Source organism: Perognathus longimembris, chromosome 5 (assembly GCF_023159225.1).
Source record: "Perognathus longimembris pacificus isolate PPM17 chromosome 5, ASM2315922v1, whole genome shotgun sequence".
Classification (NCBI taxonomy): Eukaryota; Metazoa; Chordata; class Mammalia; order Rodentia; family Heteromyidae; genus Perognathus; species Perognathus longimembris.
In genome coordinates this window covers 82,651,310-82,668,392 of record NC_063165.1, presented here as the reverse complement: position 1 = coordinate 82,668,392, position 17,083 = coordinate 82,651,310, and the positions used below count along the sequence as shown (strand labels likewise).

Genomic DNA, 17,083 nt, shown 5'->3' with positions numbered 1-17,083 from the left:
AGACTGTGGTCACTTAATCTCTTCAGCCCACACCTCCCTCCTGTGGAAAACGGATTCACGCCCGCTCGCTTGGCAAAGCGGCGTGCATTCGCGGGGTTGCCTCGCTGGAAAAAACCATCGACCAGGGGTGCACACAGCGCAACAGGCGGTCCATGCCGTGTGCTTATCAAGAAGCTGTGTTTAAGCAAAAACAACCACTGTATTTACATTACACACACACACACACACACGCACACACACTACAAAAGCAACAAACAGAATCACTGTCATCTGTGGTACTTGTCTGTTCTGAAAGTCAACGACGTTTGTTCTGACCAACCCATCAGCGTGGAGGCAAAGGCGGCTTGAAGCTTTCCTCTGTCATCTCGTTTGGCACCCTTCTGTCTGAAAATGAAGCATAATCTGAGTCTCACTAAAATACCCAGCTATTGGCCACCCTGTAGACAGTGACTGCAGTCCACAGTAACGTCCTCCTCACTGCGTGGCAATTCCACGCCAGGACACGGAAGAATTCTCACATCTTCAGTGTCTCCCCCATTCCCTCCCCCCCACCCCGCCAGGGCCGGGCTCTCTTATGAAACCCTGTCATCTCCATCTTACTTAGGACCAGTTACGGCATTCCGCTTGACGAAAGCACCAGCAGTTAAGTGCAACCAACTCGAATTTATGACTTTAATTTCCTGGGGTAGATTAATTCATCAATGCCGAAAGCAAAATCATCTCACAGGTTTCTACCATCACCACAGGGCGATTTATTTTAAAACACCTGAATTTGCTTTTATGAAACTACGCGCGTTAGTGAGATTTCATTCTGGTCCGTACAGGAGTAGCTCTGATTCCATTTTCAAGGAAATTCTGTGAAGACCTTTCTTGTCGCTCCTAAAGGCCACGTTGCCGTGAAGCCTTGGAGTTCTGGGAGGCGGAGTTCTGGCCCTTTCTCCCTCTCCCACCTGTGGGTAGAACTTTCCCTCTGTACCAGTCAAACCAGGATGAGAACAGACACTTCTGCGTTTAGAACCTCCTAGACCCGCTGGGCATTCTTCTAGGTGACTAGGTCACATCATCTACGCTCTCTCTCATCCGACACTACTTTTGGAACCCAATGAACTAAAATACGTAGAAGAATTTTTTTTTTTTAAACCAAAGTGGGACTTTGAAAAGTGAAGGTAAATTCAGAGCAGAATAGAACTCCCACCTGACCCAGCCACTGATACCAGGGCTCAAGTTCCAGCCAGCAGGCTGGGGCTTTGTCTTTCTTCCGGGGAGCAGATGCCCTCATCATCACCCACATCCGTCCCTAGCTCTTGGCGACTCTCAGACAACACCTGCTGGATTCGAAAAAACCATACAACAGAAAGCAGCGTCCGGCAAGGCCAGAATATCTGCTGAGTGAGGTGCGGGGCACTGGAGGATGTTGGCTCTGAGAATCCCTCCTCCATCCTCCGCTTTTACCTAATGTCTAGTCCTAGTGGCCAAGGCTCCTCTCAGGACAGTTTGTGGCCAATCCGGTAGTCAGGCCTGGTTTCAGAGTTACTAACTCAACGTGGGGCAGACAAACTTTGCCAAGGGGAGTGGTGCTTGTGCATGGTGCTTTTTGTCCTTATTCCCACCATACCCAGTGTAAAGTCTATTTCCCAAAGTTAAGTCAGTTCCTTTCCCTTGTCTTCCTGTGGGTCATGGTGTTATTCTCTTGTAACGCAGACGGATTTCTGATGTCCGCATTGCAGGTTGCCTTGACATCTTCGTTGATTTTTTTTTTTAATTTATGTGGAAGGCCATTTGCTTTCTGTGTTTCAACTATCTCATGGATTTTGATCAACCCACCCATGCCATAAAGAACATTTCCTGTGGTTGAGCTCTCTCCCCACCTCCAAACCCTGCCTGCTACCCATCTGTCTTCTACCCCTCTGAATTTGTCTTTGCCAGAATGGCATATAGGAGAAATAATACAACCAGGATCTAGAGAGACTCTCACTAAGCAACATGCACTTCGCATCTTGTTGTGTGCGTCTGGAATCCAAGGATCTTTCCCATTCATTACTGAGTCGCTTTCTACCGTATAAATGAACCCCAAAGGCTTACCCACTCGTCGGAGGATGGGCATCGGAGTGGCTTCCAGTTTGGGGTATTATGAGTAAAGCTGCTATAAATATTTGAGTACTTTCCTGTGTATGAACAGTTTCCACTTATTTTGCTAAGGACCTAGGAATAGAATAGCTGAGTCATTCAGTCTTGAGTGTTCAATTTTATAAGAAGCCTTCAAACCTGTTTTCCAAAGTAGGCTGTACTGTTCTGCATTTCTATCCGCAGTGCATGACAGCCCTTTCCTCTGCCTCATTGCTGGGACTTGGTGTTGTTGTATCATACATAGTCTTTTCTTATTATTATTATTTGTTTTGTCAGTCCTGGGCCTTGAACTCAGGGCCTGAGCACTGTCCCTGGCTTCCTTTTGCTCAAGGCTAGCACTCTGCCACTTGAACCACAGAGCCACTTCTGGCCATTTTCTATATATGTGGTGCTGGGGAATCGAACCTAGGGCTTCATGTATACGAGGCAAGCACTCTTGCCACTAGGCCATATTCCCAGCATATAGTCTTTTCCTTGGGGGCAGTACTGGGTTTTGTACTCAAGGCCTTGTCCTTGCCAGTCCCCCGCGTAAGCCACTTTCCCAGCTTGTTTAGCTTTTGTTATAAACATAACAAGGTCTCAATGTGAGCCCGAGCCAGCTTGCATGGAGATCCTCCTGTGTACCTTTCCCACATCGCCGAGATGGTACGCACGTGCTACCAAGCCTGGCTTGTTTGAGATGAGGGCTCTAAACGTTGACCTCAGGTCCTGATCCTTTCCACCTCAGCTTCCAAGCGGCTGTCCAGACGGCCACGCCATATCCCAGCGGTGCGTGGCGTGGGTCATCTCCCCCTAGCCTCACTTCGCTGAGAACTTTCCCTTCGCTTATTTGCTTTCAATACCTCCTTTGGTGACGTGATCCACTGGGTATTCTGGTGGCTTTAAGTCTAATTTTTCTCCATTTTTATGGATCATCCTTTTGGTGTTACATCTAAAAGCTTTGTCAAGTCCAGAGGCACGCAATTTTCCTTCAACGTTTTTTTCCTTAGAAATTGAACAGTTTTATGTTTTACCTTCATGTCTGTGATCCATCGTGAGTTAAGCTATGAGGTTTGTGTCAAGGTTCAAATTTTTTTTTTAACCTACGCACAATGGTTCTGTTCATTCCAGCACCGTTTATTGAAAAGCTGATCTTTTCTCTTTGGTACCTTCATCCATAATTGGTTGCAGTATTTGGAAGGGAGATGGTTCTTCCCAACCTCACTATCCCAGTCCATTTATTTGTACTTGGTTGCTCTTGACAATACTTTTTTTTTTAGAAGTGAAGTTGATTACTGTAGCTTTATATTGAATCTTCTTTTTTAATTTTTGAGAGGAGGTCTTGCTGTACATAGCGAAGGCCAGGGGCCCCGAGCTCATGGTCCTGTGGCCTCAGCCTTCCAAATGCTTTCAACTTGAACTCCGTAGTGTAATCCCTCCCATTTACTTCTTCTTTTCAGATTGTTTTAACTAGTCCAGTTCCTTTTCATTCTGACACGTAAATTTTAGAACCATCTTGTTCATTTTTGCTGGGGCCAAGCATGGCAGATCACGCTTGGAATCCAAACTATCTGGAAGGCCGAGGCAGAGGCTCAAGGCCAATTCAGGAAAAAAAAAAAATGAGCAAGACTTTATCTCAAAAACCAAGCTAGGTATGGTAGTTCAGGCCTATAATGTCATCTACTCATGTCGTGAAGGGAGGAAGATCCCAAGGTAAGGCTGACCTTGGCAAAACTGTGGGATCCTTTCTGAAAAAGAAACGAAAGCAGAAAGAGCTGGAGGTGTGGCCCAAGTGGCAGAACATTGCCTAGGAAACACAGGACCCGAGTTAAAACCCATGTCAAGAAGGAGAGGAAGGAAGAGAGAAAGGGGCCGGGGGAGAAGAGAAAAGCAAGGAAGAAAGCACAAAGCTAAGATAAATCATAGTTGGATCTTGGATCCTTCCATCAAGTACTTTGTAACTGGAGAACGAGTGGTAAGACAGGAACAATCGTTACCACGGACGGAAAGGGGATAATAAGGCCGATGGGAGATGGAGAAAGAAGAAAGAACGCAGACCCAGAAGAGCAGGGCCAGGCCAGTCGTCCTGAGGACCCGACCACGAAGAGGTCCGAGCCAGGAGAAGGCAGGAGTGCAAGGCGGCGCTTCGGGACTTGTTGGCTAGGTGTGGAGGCGGAGGGGGCGACACAGCCCTCGGGACCCGAGCCTCGCTGCTCTCCCCGCGTCGCGCGGGTGGACCCCTGATTTTAGGTGTTTCTAGGAGATGGGGTAACTTGTGTGCAGTCGAAAGTCCTGGACCGACTGGAACCAGAGGAAGGTCGGAGCTGAGCACAGCGCAGACTCTGACATTGCTCCCCTTCTGTCTCCAGTCTCGGGCTCCGAGACCGAGGTTCGCCCTGTGTGGCTCCTTGGAGCACTGTTGGGGTCGGGAGGTTCGAGGGTGCGTGGCCGGCTGCCATCACACGATTCTGCCATGCAGATTCACCAGCTCAAGCCTTCCACTCTCTCTTCCTAGCTTTGGAAAGGATGTGTACTTGCCAGTACGAACCCCGTATTTACTTAGGCACAGTGTGATCCTAGAGACACCTAGAAGGGTCAGTGTGTCCCCTCCCCCGTTCTGGGAGGAGGGGGGGTCTATAAGCCTTGAAGTCCAGATGGCAGGTCCTCTCCCTTGCCCCCCCGCCCACAGCGGGTGACAGCCCGGGGGAGCCCGGAGCAACCCCTCCATGCAGCCGCGCCAAGGTAACTGTGGAAAGAAGAGCACTGTCCCGAAGGGGACAAGAAGCTCAGATGCCCATTGCTTTGTAATGGGATTAGCAACTTCCTCCAGCTTCGTGACATGACCAAACTGTGCCTTGAAGGGATGAGCGCGATGGCCAGTGAAGCGAGGACCCGAGCACACAGACGCCTTTGTGTCCTGGCCTGTCCTTCGGGGCCCCTGGAGCACGTGGCTTCAGCCCAGCTGCAGCAGCCTTTAAGTCTGGATCCTTCTCAGTCAGACACAAGCGAAGAGCGAGCTGCCGCTCCCCTCCCTGCCCTTGAACCGCGAGGGGTGCTGCAGTCAGATCCGGGAGCTGTGGAAGGCAACGCGCGTGGGCTGCGGCCTTCTGCTTTCAGCCTCTCTGCTCCGGGCGGGAGCGGGGAGGGAGAACGGCGCCCCATGCTGTCCTCGGGCCAGCGTTGGGGTCTGCTGCTCTGTGACTGCCTTCCAGACACAAGCCAAGGGAGCCACGTGGACACTCGATGACGGGATGTCACCATGGCACCAAAGGCCCCAAGCACAGCCAGGCGTGCCGAGAGGCCTCCTTCCGAGTGAGGTGCGACCCCTCAGTCCCCCCCAGTCCCGTCCTGGCCCCCAGAGAACCCTGCACCGAGCTTAGAGGTGTAGGATTTCCAAAACTTGACTGACAAAGCGAGGTGCCCCAGGTCCCCCCCCCCCACGCATGCCTCTCCGTTCTAATATTAGCAGCCCCGCCACCCTGGAAAGAGGAGCTTTTATTTTTGAGGTGAACAAAAGCAGTGCTAAAAATGAACACGGTGTTCCGGTGCTCCCAGCGTACCTGACACCGATAGCGGAGGAAACCGGTGCCCTCGACTATTTTCAGTCAGACGGGGAAGGAGCTGGGTCTCATTGGAAATGTGATGCGTTTATAGAAATGGTGGCCTGGCTGGCTCACGCGAACGGGAAGGAAAAGAAAACAAGTGAAAGCACGCAGAGGTGTGTAGAAGGTCGCACCCGGTCACAAAGTGTTTGGCAACAGACAGGTTGTGGTGGTTGTGTTATGGCCCGGCAGGATGTGTAAACCTGGTCATAATGTAACGGTACAGCCAGCCGTCCAAGGCAGCCGCGGGCCATGCGCGTGCCACTCACGGGTGTGTGCAAGTGTGCGCGACGTGGGAGCTGCCATCATCCAGCCACGCTGGAGCAGATCCGAGTAGCTGACCAGCCACGTCGGTGCTCCGTGCCGTGCAGGTGTGGATGGAGGTGTGCAAAGGCAGGGGTGCCATCGGGAGCGGCAGAAACATCCTTTTTTATTTATTTATTTTGCCAGTCCCGGGGCTTGAACTCAGGGCCTGAGCACTGTCCCGGGCTTCTTTTTGCCCAAGGCGGGCACTCTACCACTTGAGCCACAGCGCCACTTCCGGCTTTCTCTGTTCATGTGGTGCTGGGGAATTGAACCCAGGGCTTCACGCGTGCAAGGCGAGCGCTCTACCACGGGGCCACATTCCCAGCCCAGAAACATCCTGAGCTGGGGAGAGTTCTTCCCACCACTCCCATCCGCAAGGTGCGCTGCCCCATCGTGGTCGGGCGTGGGTCTCCCGGACTTGCAAAGAACAAAGTGTGGACGAGGGACGGAAACGCCGAGGTGTCTCCCAAGCACAGAAAACGCTTCTCTCTTTAAAAGTAACTGGATGAATCCGGTAACCTTTCTCTCAGCAAGAGGAATCCATTTACAGAGAGAGTGACAGGAGTGAGGGATTGAAAGGAATAGAAATGCAAGACTCGGGGCGATGGCCCATTACCACAGCAATCAGTGTTTGTCTATGTCGAACTTTCTTTATATTTATTTATTTTCCTAAGGCTTTGCTTCCAGAAAAGCCATTCAGGGTGTTTAAATAGCAATGAGAAGAAAATGGGCCACATTAAGTTCTTCTTGCCTGGCAGCTAGTTTTTGCTGACAATTCTCAACTCCTAAAACCATAGTCCAGCGATCATTATCTTCTTGAGTCACCGGCCACGGAAAAATAGGGCAGGTCCCCCACCCTGAGGCAGAGCGGTTTCTCTGTAGGCACACAGCGGCGACGGAAGCTTGCCCCTTTTTGAGTTCATTAGAAAAGTCTCTGCACTATTTCTCTCAGCCTGAAAACCAGCTTGCTTTGCATGGAGTTTTGTGTGCCGTGTCTCTCTTCCCTCTTCTAAGAGTCACTGGAAGATATTAAACTGATATGAGGATCTTGTCTCCACTACAACACCCACTGTGTGCATCAAACCTGTCTCCACCACAAGCACCCACTGTGTGAATCAAACCTGTCTCTACAACAAGCACCCACTGTGTGCATCAATTCCTGTCTCCACTACAGATCAGAGCCTGGGGTAGCCCTTCCTCCTGTGCTCCCTGGGCCCATGCCGCGCTCTACCTGCGGTCATCTGCTGCCCTGTGTCCTCGCTGGCCCCCAGGCTCCCGCTGGGTGGACAGCTGTGACCATTCCTCTCTTCCCCGCCTAGATCGCCTGGCGCGGTGTGACCGCTTATTAAAGATTTACCGAGGGGCTGGGAATATGGCCTAGTGGCAAGAGAGCTTGCCTCGTATACACGAGGCCCTGGGTTCGATTCCCGAGCACCACATATATAGAAAACGGCCAGAAGTGGCGCTGTGGCTCAGGTGGCAGAGTGCTAGCCTTGAGCAAAAAGAAGCCAGGGACAGTGCTCAGGCCCTGAGTCCAAGGCCCAGGACTGGCAAAAAAAAAAAAAAAAAAAGATTTACCGAGCCATCTACGTGGACTGTCGGCGTGACTGTTGTTGAGCTACCTTTTAATTTTGTTTTACGCGCTTGCTTCATTTGGGATATTCTCGGTTACATCGTTTTTGCTCTCAGTTCCTGTCTTTCCCACCTCGCTAGACATCAAAGAGAGGTCTTCTGATTGCACAGCCCAAGGATTCCTGAGACATTATTAAAAGGATGACGTCTTATGAAAACTATTTTCATGGAAATAATCCAATCATATTCTCCTACTTGCTAACTGAAGTTCCCCCCCTCCCCCATATACGTTAATACAACAGCTTCCTTCAAGCTGGAAATACCCAGTTAACGTGGGGACACAAATTCACCATGTGGGAGAGTCCGAAATCATGGCTCCTTGTATTTGTCTATGTTGTACTGTATACAAGTTATTATACTCTGTATAGTATGTATTGTATGTATACACAATCACATTCTGACTCCACACCAGTGGTGTGAAACTGACGTCGCAGACACCAACATCCGGCCTTGGGAAAGAAACAATCAGGGCCCCAGGAAAATGAAGCCATTTCCCCCCGAGGTCACCTAGCTAGTAGTGAGGATGGGTCAACAGCCAAGGCCCTTCGACTCTTGGCATTGCGATCCATGTTGGATTGTGCTATGTAGTTATGCGTGCTCCTCGAGTGGCATTTTCTAGACAGTAGCAATAAGCAAGAGAAGGAACTATGTTACAAGAAGGAGAGCACTAATTAAATGCTAGTGTTAATGAAGCCCAAGTTGACATAATTGAGCAGCTGGAGAAACAAGGAGTGCCACTGCCTGAGCAGTTCGGGGCGTGTTGTTTTGTGTGTGCTAGAAGCAAGGAGGCGAACCATATTCTGACAAGAACACCTGGACAGAGAAGAAGGGAGTCCCTTTCCTCTGATGCTACAGTTACTTCAGCCTGGCATCTGTAGCTTGGACCTCATGCGCTGAGTCTATGAGGCATCCTCTATCTGACAGCTGTTCAAAGACAGAGAAAAAATGAGGATGAAGTTTTTTCTAGGAGTCTATGAACACTAAAGACAAACTTTAAAAACAAACCCTACAGTTGATGGGCACTGGTGGCTCATGCCTATAATCCTAGATACTCAGGAGGGTGAGAGCTGAGGATCAGGCAGGAAAGTCCCCTTGAAACTCTTATCCTCACTCAAAAACTGGAAATGGAGCTGTTTCTCAAGTGGTAGAGTGCTAGCCTTGAGCAAAAGAGCTCAGGGATAGCACCAAGGACCCAAGGGCAAGCCCCACAGCAGCAGCAACAACAAAAAACATCCTACAGTGGCTCATTGTCTCTAGTTTGTCAGCCTTTGTGTCAGCCATTCCTATCTCAGATGTGAATTTACAGCAAATCCAGCCTAGATTCCTGCCTGAGTCTGCTCTTTGTTCTACTCTTGAATCCTGTATCATCTTGAAGTTAAACCAACTTGTTTAAAAGGAAAAAAAGACAGAAGAATGATCAAATCTGGTTTCCACCAAGACTTTAGGCACTCCTGGTTCCATCTCTCTTAAGAAAGCAAAAATATGTTTCTTTTCCTTAATGAACTTTTGGGAGTGGACAAAAACAGTTGAGGAGGAAAAGTGGACTCTTCAAAAAGGATTATTGAATCTTCTTGCAGTAATTTTATGTAATCTTGTATTAGTAATATCAAATGGTTAAGATAGGCTATAAGATAGCTTTGCATTGGTGCTTCCATTGGGAATACTATCCTGTTTTAGAAGTCGTTGGTTTGTTAGTCAGTGGCCCATAAACCCTTACCAAAGCCTTCCAGGGTGTCCTGGGTCTGTGGTGAATAATGGTAGTCATCGAGTCAAGAAAGTAAGAGTCCTTGCTCCGAAAGAACTTATGCTCTAGAAGGAGAGAGGAAGCCAATGAATGTGTGAATGAATGAATGAATGAATGCATAAACACATTCACAAAGAGATGATGTGGGATTGGAAAGCTGTGCTTGACGGGAGACGTTGTGCTCTGTGTTCAGTCAGCACCTTGCTTGCTTCCCAGTGATGAAGTGACTACAGAGAAGAGAACACCCCCCCCCCACACACACACACACTTCCACAGCGGCTCTGCCCCTGCGCACTCTCCTCATAGAGCGAGGGGTCAGGGCAACACGGGTGTCGTTTCTTCATCTGGAGGAAATAACCATGTGTTGCTTTGTTTTTCTTCCAGGAATCTTGGAAAGTCCGGCCTCCGAGTTTCTTGCTTGGGTCTTGGTAAGTACTGGGGTGTGGTGCAGCGGGTGGGCTGGAAGGTGGGGGGGCTGGAGAGGGGCCCGGAGGCCCTCTTCCCCTTCTCTCCTCTCCCTCTCGAGACCCCAGAGCCGCGGCGCTCAGGATGCTCTGTGGGTGGGGCCCATCAAGGGGCTCGGGGGAAGGGGCACCTCCCTTGGCAAGGGTGAAGGAAGCCACGTGCCGGGCTCACCCCTCCGCAACGCGTCGCCATTTCCCCACCCATCCTAGACCTCCCTCGGCCCAAATTCTGGTCTTATTTTCTGATAGTTATATATTTTATGTACTTGCCTTAAATTCTTGCGGAGTGGGGGGGAAGGTAAGGGTAAAGTGAGATAGCTAATACATATATATATATATACATATAATTAAATAAAGATTATTATTCATAGGGGCTGGGGTAATGCACTTGTTTATCATTGGCTGGACCCTGGGTTTGATCTCCAGCACCACACCAAAAATTCGTTTGTTCCAGAAATGCAAATGTTGAAAGAGCAGTGAGTAGATAGGGCAATGCGGGGATGGATCCAAACTAGTGAACTCCGAGCAGGAGACAGGAGGGCATACAGGACGTCCAGCTGTTCTCCAGACACAGGGAAAGGTGGCGTTGGGGGTTTAGGCCATTCAGCAGCCCCCGCCCCCACCGACTGTGCCGGCGGCCTAGGGAAATCCCGACCAGTGCAGGAGACGGGGGTGTGATGAGAAGTGCGCGGGTTATCGCTCTCCAGCACGCAGGAAACCCAGATTTCCTCCTGGATTCTCTGTGAGACGAGAGAACAGAGAAAAGGTCTGGGGTGATGCTAAAAAAAAAAAAAAAAGAATTGGGGACAAAAGAGAAAAAGGATGTGACACTGACCAAGATGCCTGTGCCCCGACGCTGGCAGGGTGAATTGAAACCTCTCCGCACGTTACTCGCCAACAATAAAAAGAGAAAAATAAGCTGAAAAGAGAAGCTGGAATAGCTAGCAAATCAGATGCAGAAGAACAAGGAGCAGAGAAGAGGGAGAGTGGGAGATGGCTTTGGGAAACATTAAGGAGCTCCCCCCCCCGCCCGCCAAAAAAAAAGTTGTCAATGAAGTCAGTGGACCCATGAATCTAGACTTCAGAAGAGAGCGCTCGGCTGGATGCAGAAATGGTGGGAACGTGAGCTGGCGATGCTGTCTAACACGGAGACGAGACCTCACAGAAGCGAACGCGGAGCCGAGCAACATGAGGCAAAAAGCGAGAACATGGGGAAGATCCGGCCAACAAAACCGGGAGGATGGGGCCACCCGCCTGCCAACCGCGGCTCGTAAAGCAGGGCAGAGGAAGGCTCAGAACTGGCTGCCGGGTTTAGGAACATGGAGGCACCGATGGCATTGAACAGATGGGTTCCCATGGAGCAGCCAAGCTACATGGGCTTAGGGGAGAATGGAGAGCGAGAGGAGACTGCTCTTCTGATGCGTGTGTAAGAGGAACAGTGCCACTCGGGCCCCCGGGTGCTCTGAGGTATTCTTTCCACATGTAGAAACAACTTCACATGTATATGCTCAGGGAGGCAATCTGCTTGAACAGGAAAAAAAAAATAGAAAGGAAGGAAAAACCGTGAATATCTGGGGTTATTTCTCAAGGGCACAGGAGAGGGTAGCAGGGCAGAAGCGGGGGGGGGGGTGGTGGAGGGGTGTCATGGTGGTGGAGGTTCCTTGTTGAGACTCTCTGCTGTTGCTGCCGTACTCTCACTGGAAATCGGATACAAGGTCAGCGGAGCGTCAGTGAGGCATGGTCAGGGTGGATGAAGGGGCCATTCCAGAGGGCAGAGGCGGGGCTGACGTGGACACTGTGGAAGGTTCCGTGACTGGCTAAGGGCACCCTGGCGTCCATGGCGGAGGCTGTGTTGAAGAGGAGGACGTGGAGAGGGGAAGGCACGGGAGAGAGCCATCCTCAGCGTCACTGGAACGGTTCCACCAGCAGTGCCGGAGAACCACCAGGGACAGGAGACAGAAGGTCCCCAGGCAGGAGGTGGGGTTCAAAGCTGGGCGCGGGGGAGGGGGGCTACCCCTCGACATTGACAGCTATCAGGTTCTTCCCCCAGTGACCTAACTCGGGAGGTTCGCTGTAAGTCCCCGATAACCTCACATCCATTTAATTCCGGGTTCTGTTCTAATTACTGTTTAATGTATTTGGAAATCCCCTTGATGTCCATTATCAAGGAGTAACCTGACCCTGTGTTGTGGTGGTTCTGTTTTTGTTTTTTGTTTTTTTACAGTGTGTAACCATCGCTATTTGTTGCCAAAAGTTAAAAGGCAGCATGCATTGATAAAATACATACATTAAGAAATACAGTGGGAAGAAGTCATTGGCCATCTGTCTTTGGGTTGGTCTCTGAGTCAACCAATGAAAAGCCTCTAAGACTGCAGCAAACTCAGAGGCCTGGGGAATCCTATGCGTGAAGGGGTCTCCCGAGGGCGGACCGCAGTCTGTCTCTTTCTTTTTGAAAGCCAAGGTGTGTAAGCTCTGAGTGTTTTGTGAACCTCGAAGCAGGCTTGATTCAGGGACCGCTGGTTCTTACTCAAGCTGCACGTCTCTCCGAGAGCCTGCATGCTTGCGATAACCTCGACGGCCTACACGGGCACCTTGGAGAGCTCCTCCGGGCGGCCCAGACGCCCGCGGGAGGAGCCGGGAGACCCAATGGAAAGGAACCACGCACCTGTGGTAGGCGATGCGATTCCAGGACGACGGGCACTGAACTTAGCACTCCAGTCCTGACCTGCGCTTCCCCAAGGCTTCACAGATGAGCTACCGAAACTCACACATTGCGCAAGGCCTCACAGGCAACTGGTGGCTCATACTACAATCTTAGCTGCTCAGGAGGTTAATAACTGAGAATCGTGCTTCAAAGTCAACCCAGGCAGGAAAGCCCCAGAGCGTCTCAGCTCCAAGAAGCCCCCAAAAATAAATCAATAAAGCCAGAGCGGAGCTGCGGTGGGAGGGAAGCCGGGCTGGAAGGTGAGCGGCCTGGCTGGGACCTGGCCTGCCTAGGGAAGGCGTCTGGCTCTTGGCCTCATTCCGGACCCCAAGATCTGGTCCTGAGAGCTCCAGGGAGGTGCGGCCGAGGCAGGTGCCATCTTTTCTCCTCCCTCCTCCTCCCCCCGCAGCTTCCGGCAACGCAGCCGCGCGAGGTCCACCGCCGCCCGTCCCTCACGCACCCGGCTTCCCGGCCACAAGTCCGTCCCTGGCATGAACGCGCATTCTCGCGGCTGTGCGCTCTTGGGGCTCTGGCATCTGTGCGGGCCCTGACAGCATCGCACGTAAAAGCACAGTCCCGCTGCTCAGAGCCCTCTAGAAACTTCTCATCACGGAAGGGTCCCCATGGTTTTTCAGAGTCATCTAGCAGGACCGTGGAGTCCGTGCCCTTCCCAGGCCGGGGGCTGGGCTCACACGGGCCGTTTAGGTTCCTCTGTGTCTTTCCACGGGTGGAGAGCACATTTCTCTACGGGGCGTTGGCTGTGCCACCAGCTGCGGGCAGGAAGTGGTGACCACTGTGAAGAAGCGCCGAAGGCCTGGGGTCGGGAGCAGGAGGCGGCCGGGCGTGTCAGAGCTGTGTTCTGGGTGGTGACTGGACAGGGAGACCCACCACGAGTCACTGGCGGGAGAGGCACGGAAGGCGGGAGGGAGGGGTGATTGTTCAGAAGGAAGAGCACGCAGGACCGAGAACTTGAGGTGCCTTCCTGAGCACAGGGAGGGGCCCTGGTTGCTGGCATGGGCACAGATGAGCCGAAAGCCTGGAAGAAACGCAATGGAGAGCAACAAGAGCAGGCAGAGGACGCAGGAGCGCCGCAAGCTGTGAGCTGCCGTCTCCCGACAGCCCGAGAACATGAGGAGTGCGGAGTGGCCTCCCGGCTGGAACTCCAGCCTGGGAACTTGGAGGGGGGACCCCACGGTGATCACGAGGTCGTCTGGATACAAAGGACATGTCCAGGACGACTGCTCTTCCCATGAGGCCTGCCTCCGGGTGTCCTTATGCTAGGAGAGCAGACCTTAAATATTCAACATGGAGGTATTACTTCTTGGGACACCTTGTCTTTGCCATTTCTGTTGCTAAGGCTACCATCAACCGGCCACCTCACCTACTATTATAGCAATAAACACGAGTGTTTGCAAAGCACATCCAGACACTAGAGAGACCGTTCTAATGGTGCAATTTCTCCCCCTAAAGACTTGAACAGTTTTTTTCCTGCATAATGCAAACAGAGTGAGCTATCTGAAGACCAAAATACCTGCAGGATTTAAGTGGTGCATGAATATTAAACATACAACAAGAGAAGTTTAGGCTTGTCACTCTTCATGGAAAGTCTAATAAGCAAATACCACGCCGCAACCCGGAGAAGGATGAGCGGGCACGTGTGCTTTTGCAAAATGGGATTTTCCAGTGGCGATGTCACGGGTGACGCACCTCTTCATAACCGCTGGCAGCTTTGCTGTCAGAATGACTAGTGACTGCCAGCCATACACCCCTGCTCGCAGACTACGCTAAGGAAGAAGCGACAGGGGGTTCATGTCCAGTGAGCCCTCCCTGGCCCCTGCCCGTCCCTGAGCTGTTGATGAAGGACTGGCAGGCCAGAACGACTCCAAGCATGAGACGGCTCTGCCCCACCCAAACGGGCATTCTGGGAGTAAGAAAAGGGAATTCTCACAAGAAATGCAAAGAATGCTTACGTAAAGAGAGGGACCAGTCGCTGATTAGAACAAATAGATAAGCACTGCGAAGACCTGTGAAGAAACGACACTCGTGTGCCCTGGAACTCTTAACTTCTTTCCACGGCTTTATCTGAACTGTCCCTGTGTCTGCGGTAGCCAAGGTTAAGAACGAAAGTTCTCCCGGCCTTCTTTGTGGCCCTTAAAGGCGAGTCAGCTTGGGAGTCTGATTCAAGGTCCTGAACATCCCAAAGTCCAACACGCTCTTTCTTGCATGCCTGCCTCAAGGGTTGCACAAAGACGGGGCCAGTTCTGTGCTGGGGAAATGGGAAGAAGGACCAGGGTGCCTGCCTCACACAGCCTAGAGTAGAGGCCCTGGGCATCAGCTGGACCCACCGCCCGGGCTATGAGCTCCCAAAGGACCCCCTGCGATATTACACGTTTGCTTTTTGAGTCTGATCTTGATTCCTGTGAGATCACATGTCTAGGCAGAGAAGACGGTCAATCCGTGTTCATGTATGAAACGCATGAATGATGATCACTGCTCTGCGAGAACTATGAGATGCGGTGGAAAAAGATTCGACCACTTCCTGCAGTAGAGCTGTGGGAAGTCACCGAGCTTCCTGGAGGAAGATGGCCAGAGCAGAAGCAGAGCCTCCAGTCGAGCACAGAGCCACGGAGCGAGGCTGACACGGGCGGGGAGGTGGAGGTACCACACACAGTCACGGAATGGAGGACATAACTACCTCTTTGCAGGGGCCAGGGATAAGCTGATGGAAGCAGCCAGGTGTTGAGGGCTAAATAGGAATAGGAATCTGTCAGCCTGAGGGAAATAAAATCATAGGGGTTCCCCCCCCCCCTCTCTCTCTCTCTCTCTCTCTCTCTCTCTCTGTCTCTCTCTCTCTCTCTCTCTCTCTCTCTCTCTCTCTCTCTCAATTCTGGCTACCGCTTAGGTCTAGGCTGGATTGATAAGGTCTGGGCCAAAGGTTTCCTGCAGATTCTCCTCCCAATTGCACTTCGCAGTGAGGCTCTCTGGGCCCGTCCTGCCTTTCCCCACCCACCCGCAGACGCGGAGACCCACCCGTTGCCATCCCGACGGCACCTTTGGCAGGGCTCCAAGGGGGGTAGAGAGGCCTCGGTAATACTTCCTAAGTGACTTGACAAACACAAGACGAGGAGACGCACGGAAACCCCGCGAGCGGGGGCTGTGTGAGACAGAAAGTGATGACGGATGCCCTCAGCCCCAAGGGAGGAAGCACCGAGGCCCCGCCCGAGGCCTGGACCCCTCCGCTCACGCGTGGGAGCTGAGGACACGCCACGCGGTCAGCCTCTTGGCCGGCTGCCTTTCAGAGGGCTCACTCCCGGGCCAGAGGTCGGGGGCAGAGCGTGGGAATGGAGTCAGGGACAAAACGGAGGAAAGGTGACCACCGGCGACGGAGCCATGCTTGTGAGCCCTGAAGAAGGCTGTTGAGGGTCCGGAGTAAATGTGATTTGAACCCATTAACAAAACCAGCTAACAAAAATCAACACAGAAATGCTTTTAAAGGAAAAGAAAACAAAACCCACAACCTCTCAGGGAAAAGCTACCCTAGATGACATACTAGTTTCTAATGATATTCTTCGAAAGAACAGACAAAGATGAATGGAAAATAGAAGGCCGAGCAACGGAATCTCAGGTAACGATGGAGAAAAAGTGAAACAGGGATGTAAAAATGAGTTATGAAGTCAAGATAAAATAGGATTTAAAGCCGAGAAAAGCCCAGGGAGCCAATGCAGTGAGCCCATGCCCATGATCGCCACGGCTTGGGAGACTCAGATGGAGATCGTGGCTTCAGTCTAACCTAGACAAAAAGTTCACAGAGCTCCACCCCCGTGAAAAGGGCTGGGCATGGCGGCTCCCGCTACGTGTGAAGTAGGAGGCTCAGAGTCCAGGTCAGTCCAGGCAAGAGAAGAGAGGAGAGGAGGGGAAGGAAGAGGAAGAGAAAGGAAGGGAGGGGAGAGGAGCAGAGGGAAGGAGAGGAAAGGGAAGGGAGGGACGTGAGGGGAAGCCCTACCTGAGATAGTAACAGCGCACAACGGTCCCACCGCCCTAGGAGACCCCAAGTTCAAGCCCCAGTCTCACAAAATAAGTAAAAATAAGAAGACACTGAGTAAGAGGCTGGGAGTTGCTGATGGAAGGAGGTCCCCGTCCCGAGGAAGCACCAAGAGGGAGGTCCGGAGGAAGAGACCTGGGACGCGGCTGCGGCGGCAGGGGTCTGGAAATGGAGGGGAGGTGGGCGCCGCCTTCGTTTACGTGGCCTTTGAAGCAGACTGACGGCAGAACTTGAAAGCAAGTGCTTTACTGAGGGAGGATGCTCCCAACTCAGGAGAGGGAGCAGAGCCGGGTGGGGACAAGGCCAGTGCATCGCCGGAGTGACAGTCCCTGTACACGCGCGCGCGCACACACACACACACACACACTCACGCACACAGGCAGCAGGAGCCCCAGGAGAGGGGCCCGGACGGCGATTCTGCATGCCCCGGGGAGCCGGGGACGGGCGGTAGAGAGGAGAGAGGCTGACAGTCAGTCAGCGTGC

The 17,083-nt window shown here is 52.0% G+C and overlaps 1 protein-coding gene across 2 annotated transcripts in view; it reads left to right on the top strand.

The window, feature by feature from the left end:
- Kcnab1 (potassium voltage-gated channel subfamily A regulatory beta subunit 1) overlaps positions 1-17,083 on the top strand; it is a 213,403-nt gene that overhangs the window by 135,231 nt on the left and 61,089 nt on the right. For both annotated transcript variants that reach the window (XM_048347221.1, XM_048347222.1), the window contains exon 2: positions 9,775-9,818. In XM_048347221.1, the coding sequence (XP_048203178.1) occupies positions 9,775-9,818 (44 nt within the window). The remainder of the gene's footprint in view (positions 1-9,774; positions 9,819-17,083) is intronic.